This window comes from Anastrepha obliqua, chromosome 2 (assembly GCF_027943255.1).
Source record: "Anastrepha obliqua isolate idAnaObli1 chromosome 2, idAnaObli1_1.0, whole genome shotgun sequence".
Lineage (NCBI taxonomy): Eukaryota > Metazoa > Arthropoda > Insecta > Diptera > Tephritidae > Anastrepha > Anastrepha obliqua.
In genome coordinates this window covers 59,528,187-59,542,993 of record NC_072893.1, presented here as the reverse complement: position 1 = coordinate 59,542,993, position 14,807 = coordinate 59,528,187, and the positions used below count along the sequence as shown (strand labels likewise).

The window sequence follows — 14,807 nt, the reverse complement described above, 5'->3', positions numbered from 1 at the left end:
GATAATTATAAGTATAATTTTACTTTGATTAATTTATTTAGCATTAATTTGTTTGCATTGTCTGTAAGAAATACTGTTTTTTTTTTATTAGACTACTAATTGAATAAATAAATAAATTTGAATTCTTACGGGAACTTTAAAAACAATAGAATATCGACAAAAAGAATACAAAATAAATCTTCGACTTGTAAGTTTACAATAGCAAATGTTTTTAATATATTTCTTAGCTATAATAGCAAATATTTTGAATATATTTCATACCATTTTTATTGAAAAATATCTAAATTTCTCTGACATTTTTTAGACTTTTTGATAAGATTTTCTATAAAACAGCGTTTGAGAATCAGGTGATCTCAGTTGTGGGCATTTTTTGATGATCAGCTGATAGAGTATTTACTTATGGATCAGTTCAATGTACGTGATTGGTGACTAGGCAGCAGAATTCTGCCCGCTAACGGCAACGCAGCAACACGGGTGTAGACTGTGTTAATTTTTTTCATATATCACCAACAGAATGTCAGTTTTTTCGTAACCCCTATTACGTCAGCCAATCAGCTGATTCTTTCAAATTCGCTGAAAGTCGGTTAACGGTCTGATCTTGACCACACCTCTGATATTTTTGCCCCATTAGAAATTTAACGCTGGTTTATCAAAGAAATATCTAAAATTCAAAAATAAATAAATTAAATTCAGAACTGGGGATTGTATGTTTTTCTGCAAGTACCTACAAAATCACCATAAATATCTATTGTATTCGAATGATAAATATATTAAGTAATTACTTCCAAAGTACCTCACCAAATTATTTGGAAATATTTTTTCTAGTATATAAAATATCATTATTTATTGCTCTAACACTAATTCAGTCATTTCATTGTTAATAAATATAAATTAACTTCATTTGTAAGAGCATTCTTGTCGAGCATTTCCCAGTGCATCATGCCCTCCCAGTTCCGCCAAACACATCTTCTTTAGATAAAGGTCGGGCTTGACTATCGACTTTGGCGTATCTCCTGGACCCACCCACTCTGGTTTTTTGCTTCATATTGATGTATAGGCACTATTTCTAGGCACCAGTCTCCCGTAACGATTCGGTACAAAACGCACTGTTTATGACCGCGTGTTGCTCGATGGCGGGCGAGGTGCTGAGAAGCAATTTGAGGCTGCTTCGGCAGCTCTTTGACCTCGATGAAAAATAAAAAAGTGCGTGGCTCTCGCTTAATTTTTTTTAAATAACGTCCTTATGAGGGGATTTAACTTTTTCAAGGCTACAGGCTGTCTAAAATTTAACGAATTCTTCTGCAAAAATGCTGTGGATGGTATTTAATATTTATTTTGATACATTTCTTTCATTTCGTAAGTTAAATATTATTTTTCTTTCCTTCAAAGTAGTTTCTCATCATTTTTAAACAAGTCTCGTATTGTATTACAAATTAAGTGAAAACTACCGAAACCATAGAATTTTACTAACAGAAAGAATGTTAAATTCTACCAACAGTGACGCGTTTCTGTAGGTATAACGGTGCCTTGGCAAAGCCTATATCGATTACAAATTCGAACACTTGTGTGATGTGAACTCCAAACAGTTCATGTTTATAGATGTTTACACTCATAATTTTTTTCGAGTTATTGAATTATTTCTTTCAAGAGAAAGCTAAGTGTTTATATGTAAATAGTAAAAAATTAATTCTTGAATATGAACCCGAGATAAAATAATCCTTTTTCGGACTATCTACTATGAAAATTAAACTTCCGAACACTTTTGTGAGGCACTGTATAGCTTTTCATGTATCCATTTCTTTCCTTATCCTGTTCCACACACTACTCTGCATTACTGTCCAAACAAGTGTATAGAAAATATAGTCTTTAAGTGCAACTGCTAAGAGAAACTACACTCGTATTGTTTGTTGAATTGCTGCTTCAGCTCTTTGGGCGACCCTAAATATGGCAATAAATCTTCATTTTAATAATGGACATATATTTGTATATGAGTAATTCTTTCAAGTAAACACGCAAACGCACACATAAAAACCAATACAATCATAATATCCTGCTATTTCCACAGAATTATGGCAGTGCCCACCTTCTTTCCCCCACCGCTATTAGCTGCCACAGCGTTCGAACGCTCCCAAAGTTACCCATGGCTCTAACGGTGTCTTTACAAGCACTCTTATGCTCTGCCGCTGGCGTTGTGAGGAAAGGAGCTTGTGGAATACTTAATTAAGATATATGTACAGGATAAAAATCAAATACACATGTGAGCTTGTATGCAGTATACGTGTATGTGTGTGAGTGATTTTTATGAGCTATGCACATAGGTATATATTTATTTGCGTAGACAATTACATATAAAAATTTGTATTACAATAAAATACGTACGTGATAAGCGAACACCCACAGGATGTGGAGTTGGTGAAGCAGAAAACTCTGCTCTGCTTTCAAAATTTGCATTCAACTGGCTGAGCTTCATTTCCATATGTTTATTTTCGCCTGCCTTAGGTGATTTAAAATTTTACACGCATTTAATTGGTTTGAAAAAGGTTTACCTATTTGATATTGAAATAACTATAATTGCTGGCATGGATGGAAATGTAGCTGGCTTAATTGAATTTATAAACAGAAAATCGTAATTTGGAAAAACATATTAATTTGAAAGCTTCAACTACAGATATTACGTACGTGTTTGTGTGTAATTTTCCAAACCGATACGTTCTGCACTGCTTTTAAAACCAAGTAATCAAATATTGTCTTACAATTGCATTTTCTATTATTTTAGGTGAATAGAGGGCACTGGAACTTGCCAGCGTTCATATGTGATTTTTACATAGCTATGGATGTGATATGTTCAACTTCATCGATCTTCAACCTTGTGGCGATATCGATAGATCGGTGAGTAATAGAAATTTCAATAATTAAAACTATTAATATGTGTACATACACATTAAGCGAAATAGCCACATGGTGCACTAAACAAGAAACGTTTTTTTGAAATACACAATAATCAGTACATACATCAATAATCAGAGGTTAAATCTTTTTACCTTTCGTCATAAGGGAAGAAAGTAAACGTAAGGAACGAAAATCAACATGTTGAGAGATCAGCCATTGATTGCAAAAATTAAATAATTTTCATGGGCGTAAAAGTAAATAAGTATATGGGACAAAACGAATATTAAATTAACCTTAAGAAAGCAATACAAAATAATTTATTTAGTAGCCTGTATGTCCTCCGTTATTTATTGTAACTGATACTAGTCATCGTTTTATCGCTAAAAATAATGAATTGTCATTCATGATACGAGAAGTTATGACTATCGGCGATTTTGAGTCTAGCTGCTTTGTGGCGTGGTGTAAACTTGAGTTTATCCAGTCTATTTTGATATTTTAAATCTTCACTAAATTTATTCACTAATTTTATTAGGGCTGATGTTTTTATTGACAGCCAACAGTCTTATTTCACTCTTATACCTAACAACAATCTTAGGTTTTGGACCAGATCTCTTCATTCTTCCATATCCATTTAGATTTTCAAAAACTTGTGGATGGTATTTTTATTTCGATTCGCTTTTAGCGTTATTTTGCGAGCTGAGACTCCCGGATTCACTATAAGCGAGAATACTAGCGCGCTCCTCCCCTGTGAGTACGCAGCCTTCATTTATCATTACATTACTTATACGAATATATTAGTCTTGCAGCTATTAAATAAATTAAAAGGATTCTTACTTTATGTACAAACGAGAGTTGGCTTTATATTTTGCAACCAATAATGAAAACACAGTAACATAATAATAATGACTTTACTGTTTTTCAAAATATTATTAAATTTCTAGGAATTCAATACAGGTCTGCATTCGCTCGAACAATTTTCAAAGCACCCAGATGTGGATACCTCCAAAACGAACTCTTTAAAGGTCATCAGGCGGAACGTTGAACGTTGACCTGGCGTGAATAAAAAGAAATCTTTAGGCGCTAAATCAGGGCTGCAAGGCTGAAGACCCATTAATTCGATTTTTGAGTGCTCAAATCTTTCTTGTGTGAGCCGATACGTGGCATTGCCTTGGTGAAGGATAATTCGTATAGGCGGTTGGTTTTCATTAATTCTCCAAAAACTTCTGGCAAACAAATGGTTGTGTACCACTTAGAATATAATGTTTTAATGCCACAGTTGCGACATGACCATATTTTTCGAAAACCAGGCTACTTTATGGTGCTTCTTCCGCGAAGAACTTTTTTTTAATTAAACTCACCTTAGACCGCCCATATAGTCGATTGTTATTTTGTTTCCGGCTCATATTATCATACTTGAACACGCTTTGAAAAAAATTGTAATTGAATTTGACAAAAAACTTTGAATTTTTGAATATGAGCACCTTCTTCTTGCTATTTTTAAGTTCTATAGATGTTCAAGTTTCGAAGCTTAGAAAAGTCTGAATGCCGACCATCAAACAGAAAATGCTTTTTGATTCTAAAAACTGAGATATATTACTAAAGATTTCGCTTACAAAAGTTGAAAACTCCAAATATACTATACAATCGCTATTTGCAGCACGGTGACACTCACAGACATAAGAAGCTGAAGAACGAGATAGTAGGGTCACCGCAAGATCCTCCTACAGGGAACCGCATTGCTCAAAAAAAAATCTGACTTTACAATCCTTGACTTGAAGAAAAATATTTTAGGGTATATTTTAGGTACGTTTTTTTTCTCGGTGAACCGAATGGAGAAAAGGGAAGGTGATTGGTAGATTCGACACTGAAATCTATACTGACGGTTCCAAGATGAATTGTGGTTATGAATTTCCCTCTATTCGGAGCCGTTCTAATTATCAAAATCAATTCGACTTCCTGACTATGCTGGCGTGTTCCAGGCAGAACTATTAGCAATCAGGGAAGCTCGCAAATCACTGAAACACTACAAAGAAATTGGTGCAAGAGTAGCTATCTTTTCAGGCAGTCAATCAGCTATCAAAGCCTTAGATTCCAATTCCATTTCATCCAAACTAGTTTTACAGTGTAGAGAGGAACTAGAATTGCTTGGCCATTAGTTTCAAATTACTCCTATATGGATTTTCGGTCATAGAAATTTATAACCTAATGGGATAGCGGATGAGCAAGCAAGAAAAGTTTCGGTCCTAGACATAACAGAGGCAGTGGCTATCCCATTCAACACAATAAAAACATCAATTGTTTCACATTATTTTGCTTGAGCCGAAAGAAGGTGGAAGCAGTTAAGTACATGCGCCACAATAAGAAAAACATAGCCATCGTACAACTTCCAGCGGACGAATTATTTGTTAGGTTGCTCTCAGCCAAGCAGGAGAGGGGAAAGAAAGAAAAGTATTTCAATATAAATACTCAAACACTTCAACAACAACAACATACAATTTTCAAATAACCCAATTTTCAGACTTTATGACAAAATGAAAAATACTTGATTCCCTAGGCATGGAATCGCTCAAGAAACTGCCCATGCCCATAATAATTCGAACCTTCCTTCACAAATACTTTAGAGATGAGGAGGAAACCAAATCGAAAGCTTCAACCTCTTTGTGAAGTCCACGGAATTCTTCGTGTCTGGATTCACAACAAGGACCACACATTCTTCACGCACCCAGCACATGCCTTTCAGGTCCCACTCGAGTACTTTGCTTATCGAGTATAAACATCTCCCTGAAATTAGAGCGATTCAGACATCTGCGTATGCAGGTAACTACGGATCCCACCCTTTCAAGGTGGCAATTCCACAATTTGACAATCCAGTTATACATAAATATCTATGTGAGTGCTTGCACCGATTGAATTAAGTGCGTCAAGCGCGAAAAGCTAACTACCTACAAAAAATTCGCCTTTACGTATTGATTCAATGAGAGTGAGCCCAAGGTTTTCGGCGCTGATTGTCGCCATGGTGTGGGTGCCACCACTTCAGCGGAGATGGGGCATTGCTTGTTTAGCTTCGCTTGTGTGCTTCTCCATGGTGTGCTTCTAGCCATACAAGTACAACTTCCCAGACGTTCAATTTTCACAATTCCATGAGTACAAATTTAATTTGTATTTCATTATTCCTCCATTACGCGAAGGCAACAAGTACTAAGTGTGTGTAACCAAGTTAAGTTAAGTAAGCAGTATGCCGAAAGCCAAACCTAAAGCATGAAACGGAAAAGCTTCAAATGCGAGAGCTCAACAAAGAAGCATCTGCGTAGTAACGACAATAACGGTGAATTTGAAGGCTTACGCACGCCTAAAATCAAGCAACGCGCAATAGTCGCGTGACTTCGTTTTCCCCATTACTATCTACCCTTGGGTGTAATACACCACACGAAAAAATTATAAGACCAACTAAATTTCTTATATTTTTATTATCAGTTTATGACTAATATTTATGTTTTTAATATTTAAACTTTTAATGATCAATTTTCTAGAAAATGTAATATACAGAAATTAGCACACGTTTCACGAAACTTAAACTAACCCGTATTTCAAACCCATCGCTCGCGTCCGGCGCTTATTTCTACTATACAACGCCAATATAAAATTAGAAAAAACTCATAAGATAGCTTTAACTAAACATATCCGAAGAGTTTTTTTCAAAATTTTTTCTTTTAATAATATTTTATCATAAGCAAATGGTTGAAATGTGCACCGTGCAGTAGTTTCTAAAAAATTATGATTTCTCAACGAATTGACCGGTCACGAACAACCCATCGACATGGGATTGGGATTAATTATTAAGAAAAGTTAAGTCTATAGAACGGAGAAAGTATAAAACCAATGTTATTATATTTAAAATTAACAAATAGAATTCTTTTTTTTAGTTTATAATTTAAAGCTTAGTAATTTGTGTTGGATCCTGCTTTGATTATAACTTACTACAGTCGTCAAGGCGTCGATTTGATTAAGTTTTTTATAATATTTTAATCAATTTTTGGCCATTCGACATTACTTTCATTTTATGCAGGGTTTTGAAATCCGATTGCGAAAGTATTACCCATACATTTTCGACTGGGTTAAGGTCAGGGCTGGCCATTCTAAAATTGGCCTTTTTTCGCTGCTAAAAACTATTTTGTTGCTTTGGAAGCATGAACGGCTGCGTCGTAGATATGAAACATATAGGCGTTTCGCCTTTCACACTAATGATTGCTCAAACCATGACAGAACCCCTCCGAAACTACCAGTCTTTCTCTCTTCCTTTCTCTTCCATTTATCATGCCATTTGGAAACTATCTGGTCTGTTCAGATTGATCTTTTTTTTTCATCGGAAAAAATTACTCTTTTTAGTCATCTTCCCAAAATTGGCACTTTTCTGCAAATGTCAATCAGGCCTGTTTGTAAAGTGTGGTTAACTTAGTCTTAGGCACTCGATTTACATATTCAAGGCTAGAATCCGTTTGCAGAATTCGTTGCACCCGGCAGGTAGTAACTTCCAGATTTAGAGTGAGTTTAATTTCAGCAGGGCTTAAGATATTGGCATCCCGTCAAATTGGATAGAAAGCGATGTCAGCATTGAGCCAGTTAGTAACGAAGAAGTAATGAGTGAAATTTTCAAAATGAAAACCAAATAACGCCTGGTTTCGACCTTATAACTGCAGAAATTCTTCAGAGAGTGCCCAATAATTGTGTTACTTGTCTATCTCAATTGTTTATTTTGTGTTTTTTGTTAAAATATGTTCCTATGTACTGGAAGACAGCAGAAGTAATTATGATTCTGAAAGCCGGAAAATCGCCAAATGATGTGTCTTCATACCGACCTATTTCTCTGCTTCCAATGATGTCCAAACTCTTTGAACGACTGTTCCTGACTCGAATTTTGCCGATTATATAATAGAAAACAAGAGAGTTATTCCTACGCACCAATTTGGCTTTCGAAAAAATCACTCCACAATCGACCCAGTTCACTGGGTTGTTAGAACCATAGTGTGTGCGATAGAGGAAAAAAAGTTTGCGCAGCGGTGTTCCTTGACGTCTCGCAGGCGTTTGACAAAGTTTGGCATACGGGCTTACTCCAGAAACTAAAATTGATTTTGCCTAGGAATTATTGCGAACCTCTTTCTTCCTGCCTTGATGGCAGATACTTTCATGTTAGGTTGTCAAGTCTTCTATTCGCCTATTCTTCATTGCAAAAAGCAAGCGCGGGGGTACCTCAAGGAAGCATCCTAAGCCCTCTCCTGTACCTCTTGTATGCGTATGACTTACCGGTTCACGAGCAACACGTTACCGAAAACTTTCCAGATGACACGGCTATCCTAGCAGTTGGAGAAGTGATCGAGACTACAATTGCAATCAGCGGTGAGTTCTGTTGCAACATGGGCAAAAAAATGGCGTATCAAATTAAATAATTCAAAATTAGTGCACATTGTATTCAGCCGGAAGCCAGTCTACATAAACAGTGTAAATATACCGTACGTCACCAGGCAAAATATCTTGGTATAACCCTTGATGCTAAGCTGCGTTAAAAGGCGCATCTCAAGAAAAAGCGTGAAGAGCTGGAATTAAAAACAAAAAACCTTCTTTATCTTATTGGTAGACACTCTATTCTGTCAACGAACAACAAACTACTGCTATATAATCAAATACTTAAACCAGACTGGACGTATGGCATTCAGCTATGGGGATACTCAAGCGAATCTTGCATGACTATTATCCAACGATTCCAAATAAAGTGTTGCGCAACATCGTGAATGCTCCATACTATGTGAGAAATCTCGACCTCCATCGTGATCTTGGTATGCTACTCGTCACTGACGTGGCGAAAAGTATGCCATGGCTGACAGATAACATTTAAGTACACATGTCAACGCTGAAGCACTGACTTTGCTTCAGCCAAATACTGATCGTCGGCGGCTCAAGCGTAAAACAGTTTTAGATCCGATGGGCACCCAGTAGCAGCTGTACCTTATATATTTATACATTCAAAATGAATTTAGGAATATAGAGGCATCTAAAAATTGCTCGTTAGTATCTTTATTTAGTTGTACTAGTTGTAATTCCTAAACATTATTATGTTTATACTTTAAGATGCGTTAATAAAACAAAAAAAATTTGATTTATAGTTAAACTTTTGATTTCACGAACATCTCTAGCGCTAAGTTTTGGTTTTCTACCACTTCTCTTGGTACATCCGAGCTTTTCTTTCAGATGGAGGTAATACAAAACCACAGTTTTGCTTCTTTTGCTCCAATTCAGACAAAGGCATTTTGGTCTTATAATTTTTTCGTGCGTTGTATGTATGCTTTATATGTTAGTTACTGTTTTAGAGTTGTGACGGAAGAGCACTTTATGAGAAATATTCCGCTGAGGCGCTACGCACAGCAGCTGTGCACATACATACATACATACACATATACACATCTAAAAGACCTTCTAGCAAATTGTAATCAATCAAAATTTAATTAAAACCGACGAAAGGGAAATAAAGTGGCGAATGCTGACATGCATACATATGTACACAAGAAAGCATACAAACATACGTGCATACTAAATCTAAATCGAAGAAAAAAAGCAAGAAAAGAAAGTGGAAGAAATTTTTCAAGCGCTTTTGTTTGCAATTTATTCCGCGACAGTCTGACCCTTAGGATATGTACATTTGTATGTATCGGGTGTTTCTTTTTTTTTAGCTGCATGAGAGCTATCGACATCGACAGCTATGGCTTGACAGCTGAAAATAGCAAACTGCGTAAACATTTCTGTTCAGCAAGGCTTGGCAAGTCATCATAAATCGTTCACCGCCAGAAAAATGCTTTCAAATTGTGAAAATTTACTTCAAAATAAATAACACAAAAATTTTTTTGCGAAGTTCATAGAATACTTCGTCCATTTTACGTGCGGCTTACATGCTGACGGCATCATTGTCCCTTTTTCTTTCGAAATGAGGAAGGAGCTGCCGTTACGGTGAATGGCGAGCGGTATCGAGACATGTTGCCTGAACTTATAAATATGATTTTCTTTCCAAAATTGAGTCAACCAAACATGTACGATATTTGGTTCCAATAAGATGGCGCCACTTGCCATACAACGCACTTAGCAATCGATTTATTGGACTGTTCAAATGGGCCAAGTATTAGACTGGGGAATAAGTCCGTAGCGTTTTTCTATATTTTTTATTTTACAACAATTTGTTTGCTGTTTGACAAAGGGCAAGTATTCATTCGATAGAACTCTTTCTGCTCTACAAAACTAATATATGTTAATGGTATTTTTGAGCTATTTAATTTTGTATCAGTTTTGAAGCTTAGAAATGGAATATCCAAGAAGCAAAAATCAACATTTTCTACACCTGCTCTTATTTGCATTTCATTGAGGTCAAAAAGCTGCCGAAGCAGCCCGGGACATTTGCGACGTGTATGGAGAAGTTGTCATAGGCGAGTCTACATCACAGAAATGGTTTGAAGTCAATGACACGCCCTTCAGCCGAAGGCCTTCTGAATTCGAATTCATCATCCAAAAAAGATCATGATACATACATATGTGTTTCGTAGGACTTGGAGGGCATGGTGCACTGGAAAATGCTCTAACAGAATGGCACGGTCAACAAGGAGCTCTACATTGCCCAGCTACGTCGCGTGAATGAGGTTATTCGAGTGAAAATACCTGATCGACATGGTCAAACCATACTCCTTCACGACAACGCCAGGCCGCGACGGACATATGCCGTAGCCATCAAAAAAGGAGCCTTGAAATTATCTACCAGATTATAATAAAAAATGTGTGCCAAAAGTGTTTCTGTTTTGTGTTGTCATTTTATCTTAAAAAAACACCCGTTGTATTTATGTGGAAGTACAATTCAAATGCAAGAATTCGCCAGTTTTGTATTATAATTTATTATTTAAACAAAGCAAAATGTTATGAAACAGTTTGTCAGACGTAAACGGCAGTCGATTTATGTATTTGTGCATGGGAAATGGTTTACGCAATCATTTTTTCGAATGCTTTTGGCGATGTCTGCAATGGAAAACCGCAACTTTTAGTACTCACATAATCCATTTCTGTTTTTTAATTTTTTTTTTTTTCAGTTATAATATAGGCCCTGCAGTTGATACTTTCTTAGCATTTAAGTATAAAAATTCTACTATTAGGCCTAAATATAATAAATAAATAAAAAAATAGATAAGAAATTATTCTCATTACCAAACTGTAATACCTCATCTTCTTCTTCTTCTGCGCTTACACTGTTGGATGTTTGCACTTACGAGTGACCGGAAAATTAATCAATGATTTGGTATTTATTTTTTTACTAAATAAACAAAAATGATTTTGAGTGATAGAAATCTTTATTTTGACCCCTGTAATATTTGTTTTTTTTTTTTTGTTAAATGGAAAAATTATATCCGTCAACATTTGTGCCCATTTTATGACATTTCTAATGACTTCCCGCAAGATTTGCAGTAATAACTACTCGCATTTCTGTCGATATTCTCCTTAAGAGCTGCAACTGTCTGAGGCTGCTTGGCATAGCCCGTACCTTCTAGTAAGCACATAGAAAAAAAGTCTGCTATTGTGGAATCGGACTATATTGCTAACCAAGCCAAATCGTCAAAACGGGAGATTATGCGTCCAGAAAACACGTCCTTCGCAATATCCATTGTGGTCCGTGCTGTGTATGTAGCTGCACCGACTTATTGAAATCACATGTTCACCATGTCCCGCTAGTCTTATTCCGGCAGCAAGATGCCGTTTATCTTGCCCCTGTAACATTCGATAGTAACAGTGACGGTATTGTCGATGATGTCCTCAAAAAAATAACAAGTGCGACCCAATTCACTTCTCCCACGTGCACCTCATACCATACAGTGACTTTGAGTGGATGTGTAATGGCTCTATATGCGTACACCCTTTTTGGCTGTTTGGCCGAGCTACTCCTTCTATTTGTGGTGTACGTCTTTATGTTATTCCACAAATGGAGGAGGGAGGAGCTTTTTCATGGCAGAAATACGCTCGGAGGTTTTGCCATTACCTGCCGAGGGGCGATCGCTATTAGAAAAAACTCTTTCTTCATTTTGGTCTTCTCTCTGAATTCAGAATGGTAGTCACGCACCAACTCATGCAACTACATCGGCAGCCGGATTTTAAGTCCTCAAAAATGAAGATTTTGCATATTATCGTAACAGCTAAAGTCGAAATACGAGTCGTACCTCATGATAATTTACGACTCAAATCGTCCTCTTCGTTGTTAAGATTGAGGATGACTTGATAGGAATTTTCACGCGACTAATCGGGCAGCACACATTAGCTGATGCACTTTTTGCACTTTGTTCGTGAACGTCTACAAGTCGTTCAGTAAAACACGCTGTAGGGTCTGTCTGGTGGGGTTCAATTGCGCTGCCCATCGTCTGGATGATGTTTCTTTGTGCTCAGCGGTATCGGCAGCTACAACTGCGATATTCTCGGCCGAACGACCACTCCAATGGCGATCACGCCCTGCAAGGTCTCGTATAGTTAGGAAATCGCTGGACCAACACCGCCGACCGATTATTGAGCACGGATAATAGATTACAGGCTGGGCCTTCAGCTATGATGAGAAACGAAATCGAACAAATAACGTCGGCGGTCATGTCACAGGAGGTTCGGCAGCAGATTTTCTCCTACACTTTTCACACGTGTTCACACAATCGTCCAATCAGTTGCTGTTGAGATGGTAGCGAAGTAGCATGAGCGTGGATGATTTTTTTCGTATACGCTTTCTTCAGTTACGTCAGCCAATCAGTTGATTCTTTCAAATTCGCTGATAGCCGGTTAACGGTCTGATATCGGCCACACCTCTTATCTCTTCTTTTTCACCATGGTCAAAAGGAATCTACACAATTATTCAGCGCTCTTGCGAAGTATAGCGATCCATTGCTTGTCTGTTTGTATACTGCAGCTGTCTAGTTCACAAATATCAAATATGATCTACATATTATATCTTCAGATTTCTGTCAAAATGGTTCGGAAAAATATTAAAAATTATGTGAGCTAAAAAAGAATCAAAATAACCACAAATAATTACCATGAAGAAAGAATTAAAGGTGATGTAAGATGTCACCCTATGTCATCCATTTTGAACTACTTAGTAAAACGTGATGTTCTCTTGGAAATGCTACTTTTTATTTCAGGGCAAATTAAAACTTTGGTTATGCCAAAAAACGTCCGCAAGAGAGGGTGTTAAGTTTGTTTATGTCCCAAAAGACAAAATGAATAGAAAATATCCAGATGAAAAAATTTGCGTGCATCATTTTTCGGCAACGGTTTTGGAGATTGAGCCTTATCGAAATAGAACCAATTTGTCTAATGATTCTGTTCCGTTGCTTATCAAAATTTTGCACTACTGGAATGAGCCCTATATGGAACATCCCTCGGTTGACGCTTCTACGCAAACAGAGTAAATCCTTTTTAATGTAAAAAGTGTAGTTTTATTTAAACAAATATTGAATAAATTCATATATTGATTGTCGTATGTTTCACCTGGAAAAAATATTGGTCCATAATAAGGAACGACCCACGACAGTCGGTTCTACCTAATCGCAACGACCCGGATTTATATCCGGCTAAGGACTGTCACAGGATGGTTCCATGTGTAGAAGTCCACGCAAGTGGGGAAAGTTACTGATCGCCATTCACTTGGGAGTGGCCAGGACGATTCTTCTACATATGGTTCAAGCAGCTCACAACGTCCGGGATTAGCCCACGTATCCTCTGGTTAGCTTCCGAACACCCGTTCGGGAGTGAGCTAAAGTGAGAAGGCGAAGCATCCCAGCATAGCTGGTTGTGCGCTGGGTTTGGGACCCGCCACTTAAAAAGCCCCCCCAATGAAAACAGCAACAAAGCCTCGGATGAGAACTTCCAACACTGATGACGACCCCTGCAAACGAAATAAGGAATACGATTTGAGGGCATGCACCTGGAATGTCCGGTCCCTTAATGGGGAAGGTGCCTCTGCCCGGCTGGTTGATGTCCTCGTGAGAGTAAAGGCTGACATCACTGCCATCCAAGAGATGCGATGGACGGGGCAAGGTAAGAAAAACATAGGACCTTGCGACGTCTACTACAGCTGCCATGTAAAGGAGCGCAAATTCGGTGTCGGATTTGTTGTGGGAGAGAGACTTCGTCGCCAAGTACTGTCGTTCACTCCGGTGGACGAGCGTCTCGCAACAATCCGCATCAAAGCGCGATTTTTTAACATCTCGCTAATTTGCGCCCACGCCCCGACGGAAGAGAAGGACGATGCGACCAAGGATTCTTTCTATGAGCGCTTGGAACGTTCCTATGAGCGCTGCCCCCGCCACGACATAAAAATCGTGCTTGGCGACTTCAACGCCAGGGTGGGCAAGGAGGGAATTTTTGGTCCCACAGTCGGAAAATTCAGCCTGCACAACGAAACATCCGGCAACGGACAGAGGCTGATCGACTTCGCCGGGGCCCGAAACATGGTAGTCTGTAGCACCAGATTCCAGCATAAGAAGATTCACCAAGCTACCTGGCTGTCTCCAGATCGAAAAACGCGAAACCAGATCGATCATGTTGTGATAGATGGAAGACACGCTTCTAGTGTATTAGATGTACGTACGATCCGAGGACCCAACATTGACTCGGATCATTACCTTGTTGCAGCCAAACTGCGCACACGCCTCTGTGCAGCAAAAAACGTACATCTACCTACGCAAAGAATGTTCGACATCGAAAAGCTGCAATCACAACAGACAGCCAGAAGATTCGCCACTCGACTCTCACTCCTGCTCTCGGAGAGCACTGCCCAAGACACCGGCATGCGCGAGCAATGGAGCAACATTTCTCGTTCCCTACGTACCGCCGCCGAAGAAGAAATCGGATTCCGGCGA

At 38.0% G+C, this 14,807-nt stretch overlaps 1 protein-coding gene across 1 annotated transcript in view; it reads left to right on the top strand.

The window, feature by feature from the left end:
* LOC129237962 (dopamine D2-like receptor) overlaps positions 1–14,807 on the top strand; it is a 70,313-nt gene that overhangs the window by 39,693 nt on the left and 15,813 nt on the right. Inside the window, exon 2 of the mRNA XM_054872964.1 lies at positions 2,777–2,889. Coding sequence (XP_054728939.1) covers positions 2,777–2,889 — 113 coding nt within the window. The remainder of the gene's footprint in view (positions 1–2,776; positions 2,890–14,807) is intronic.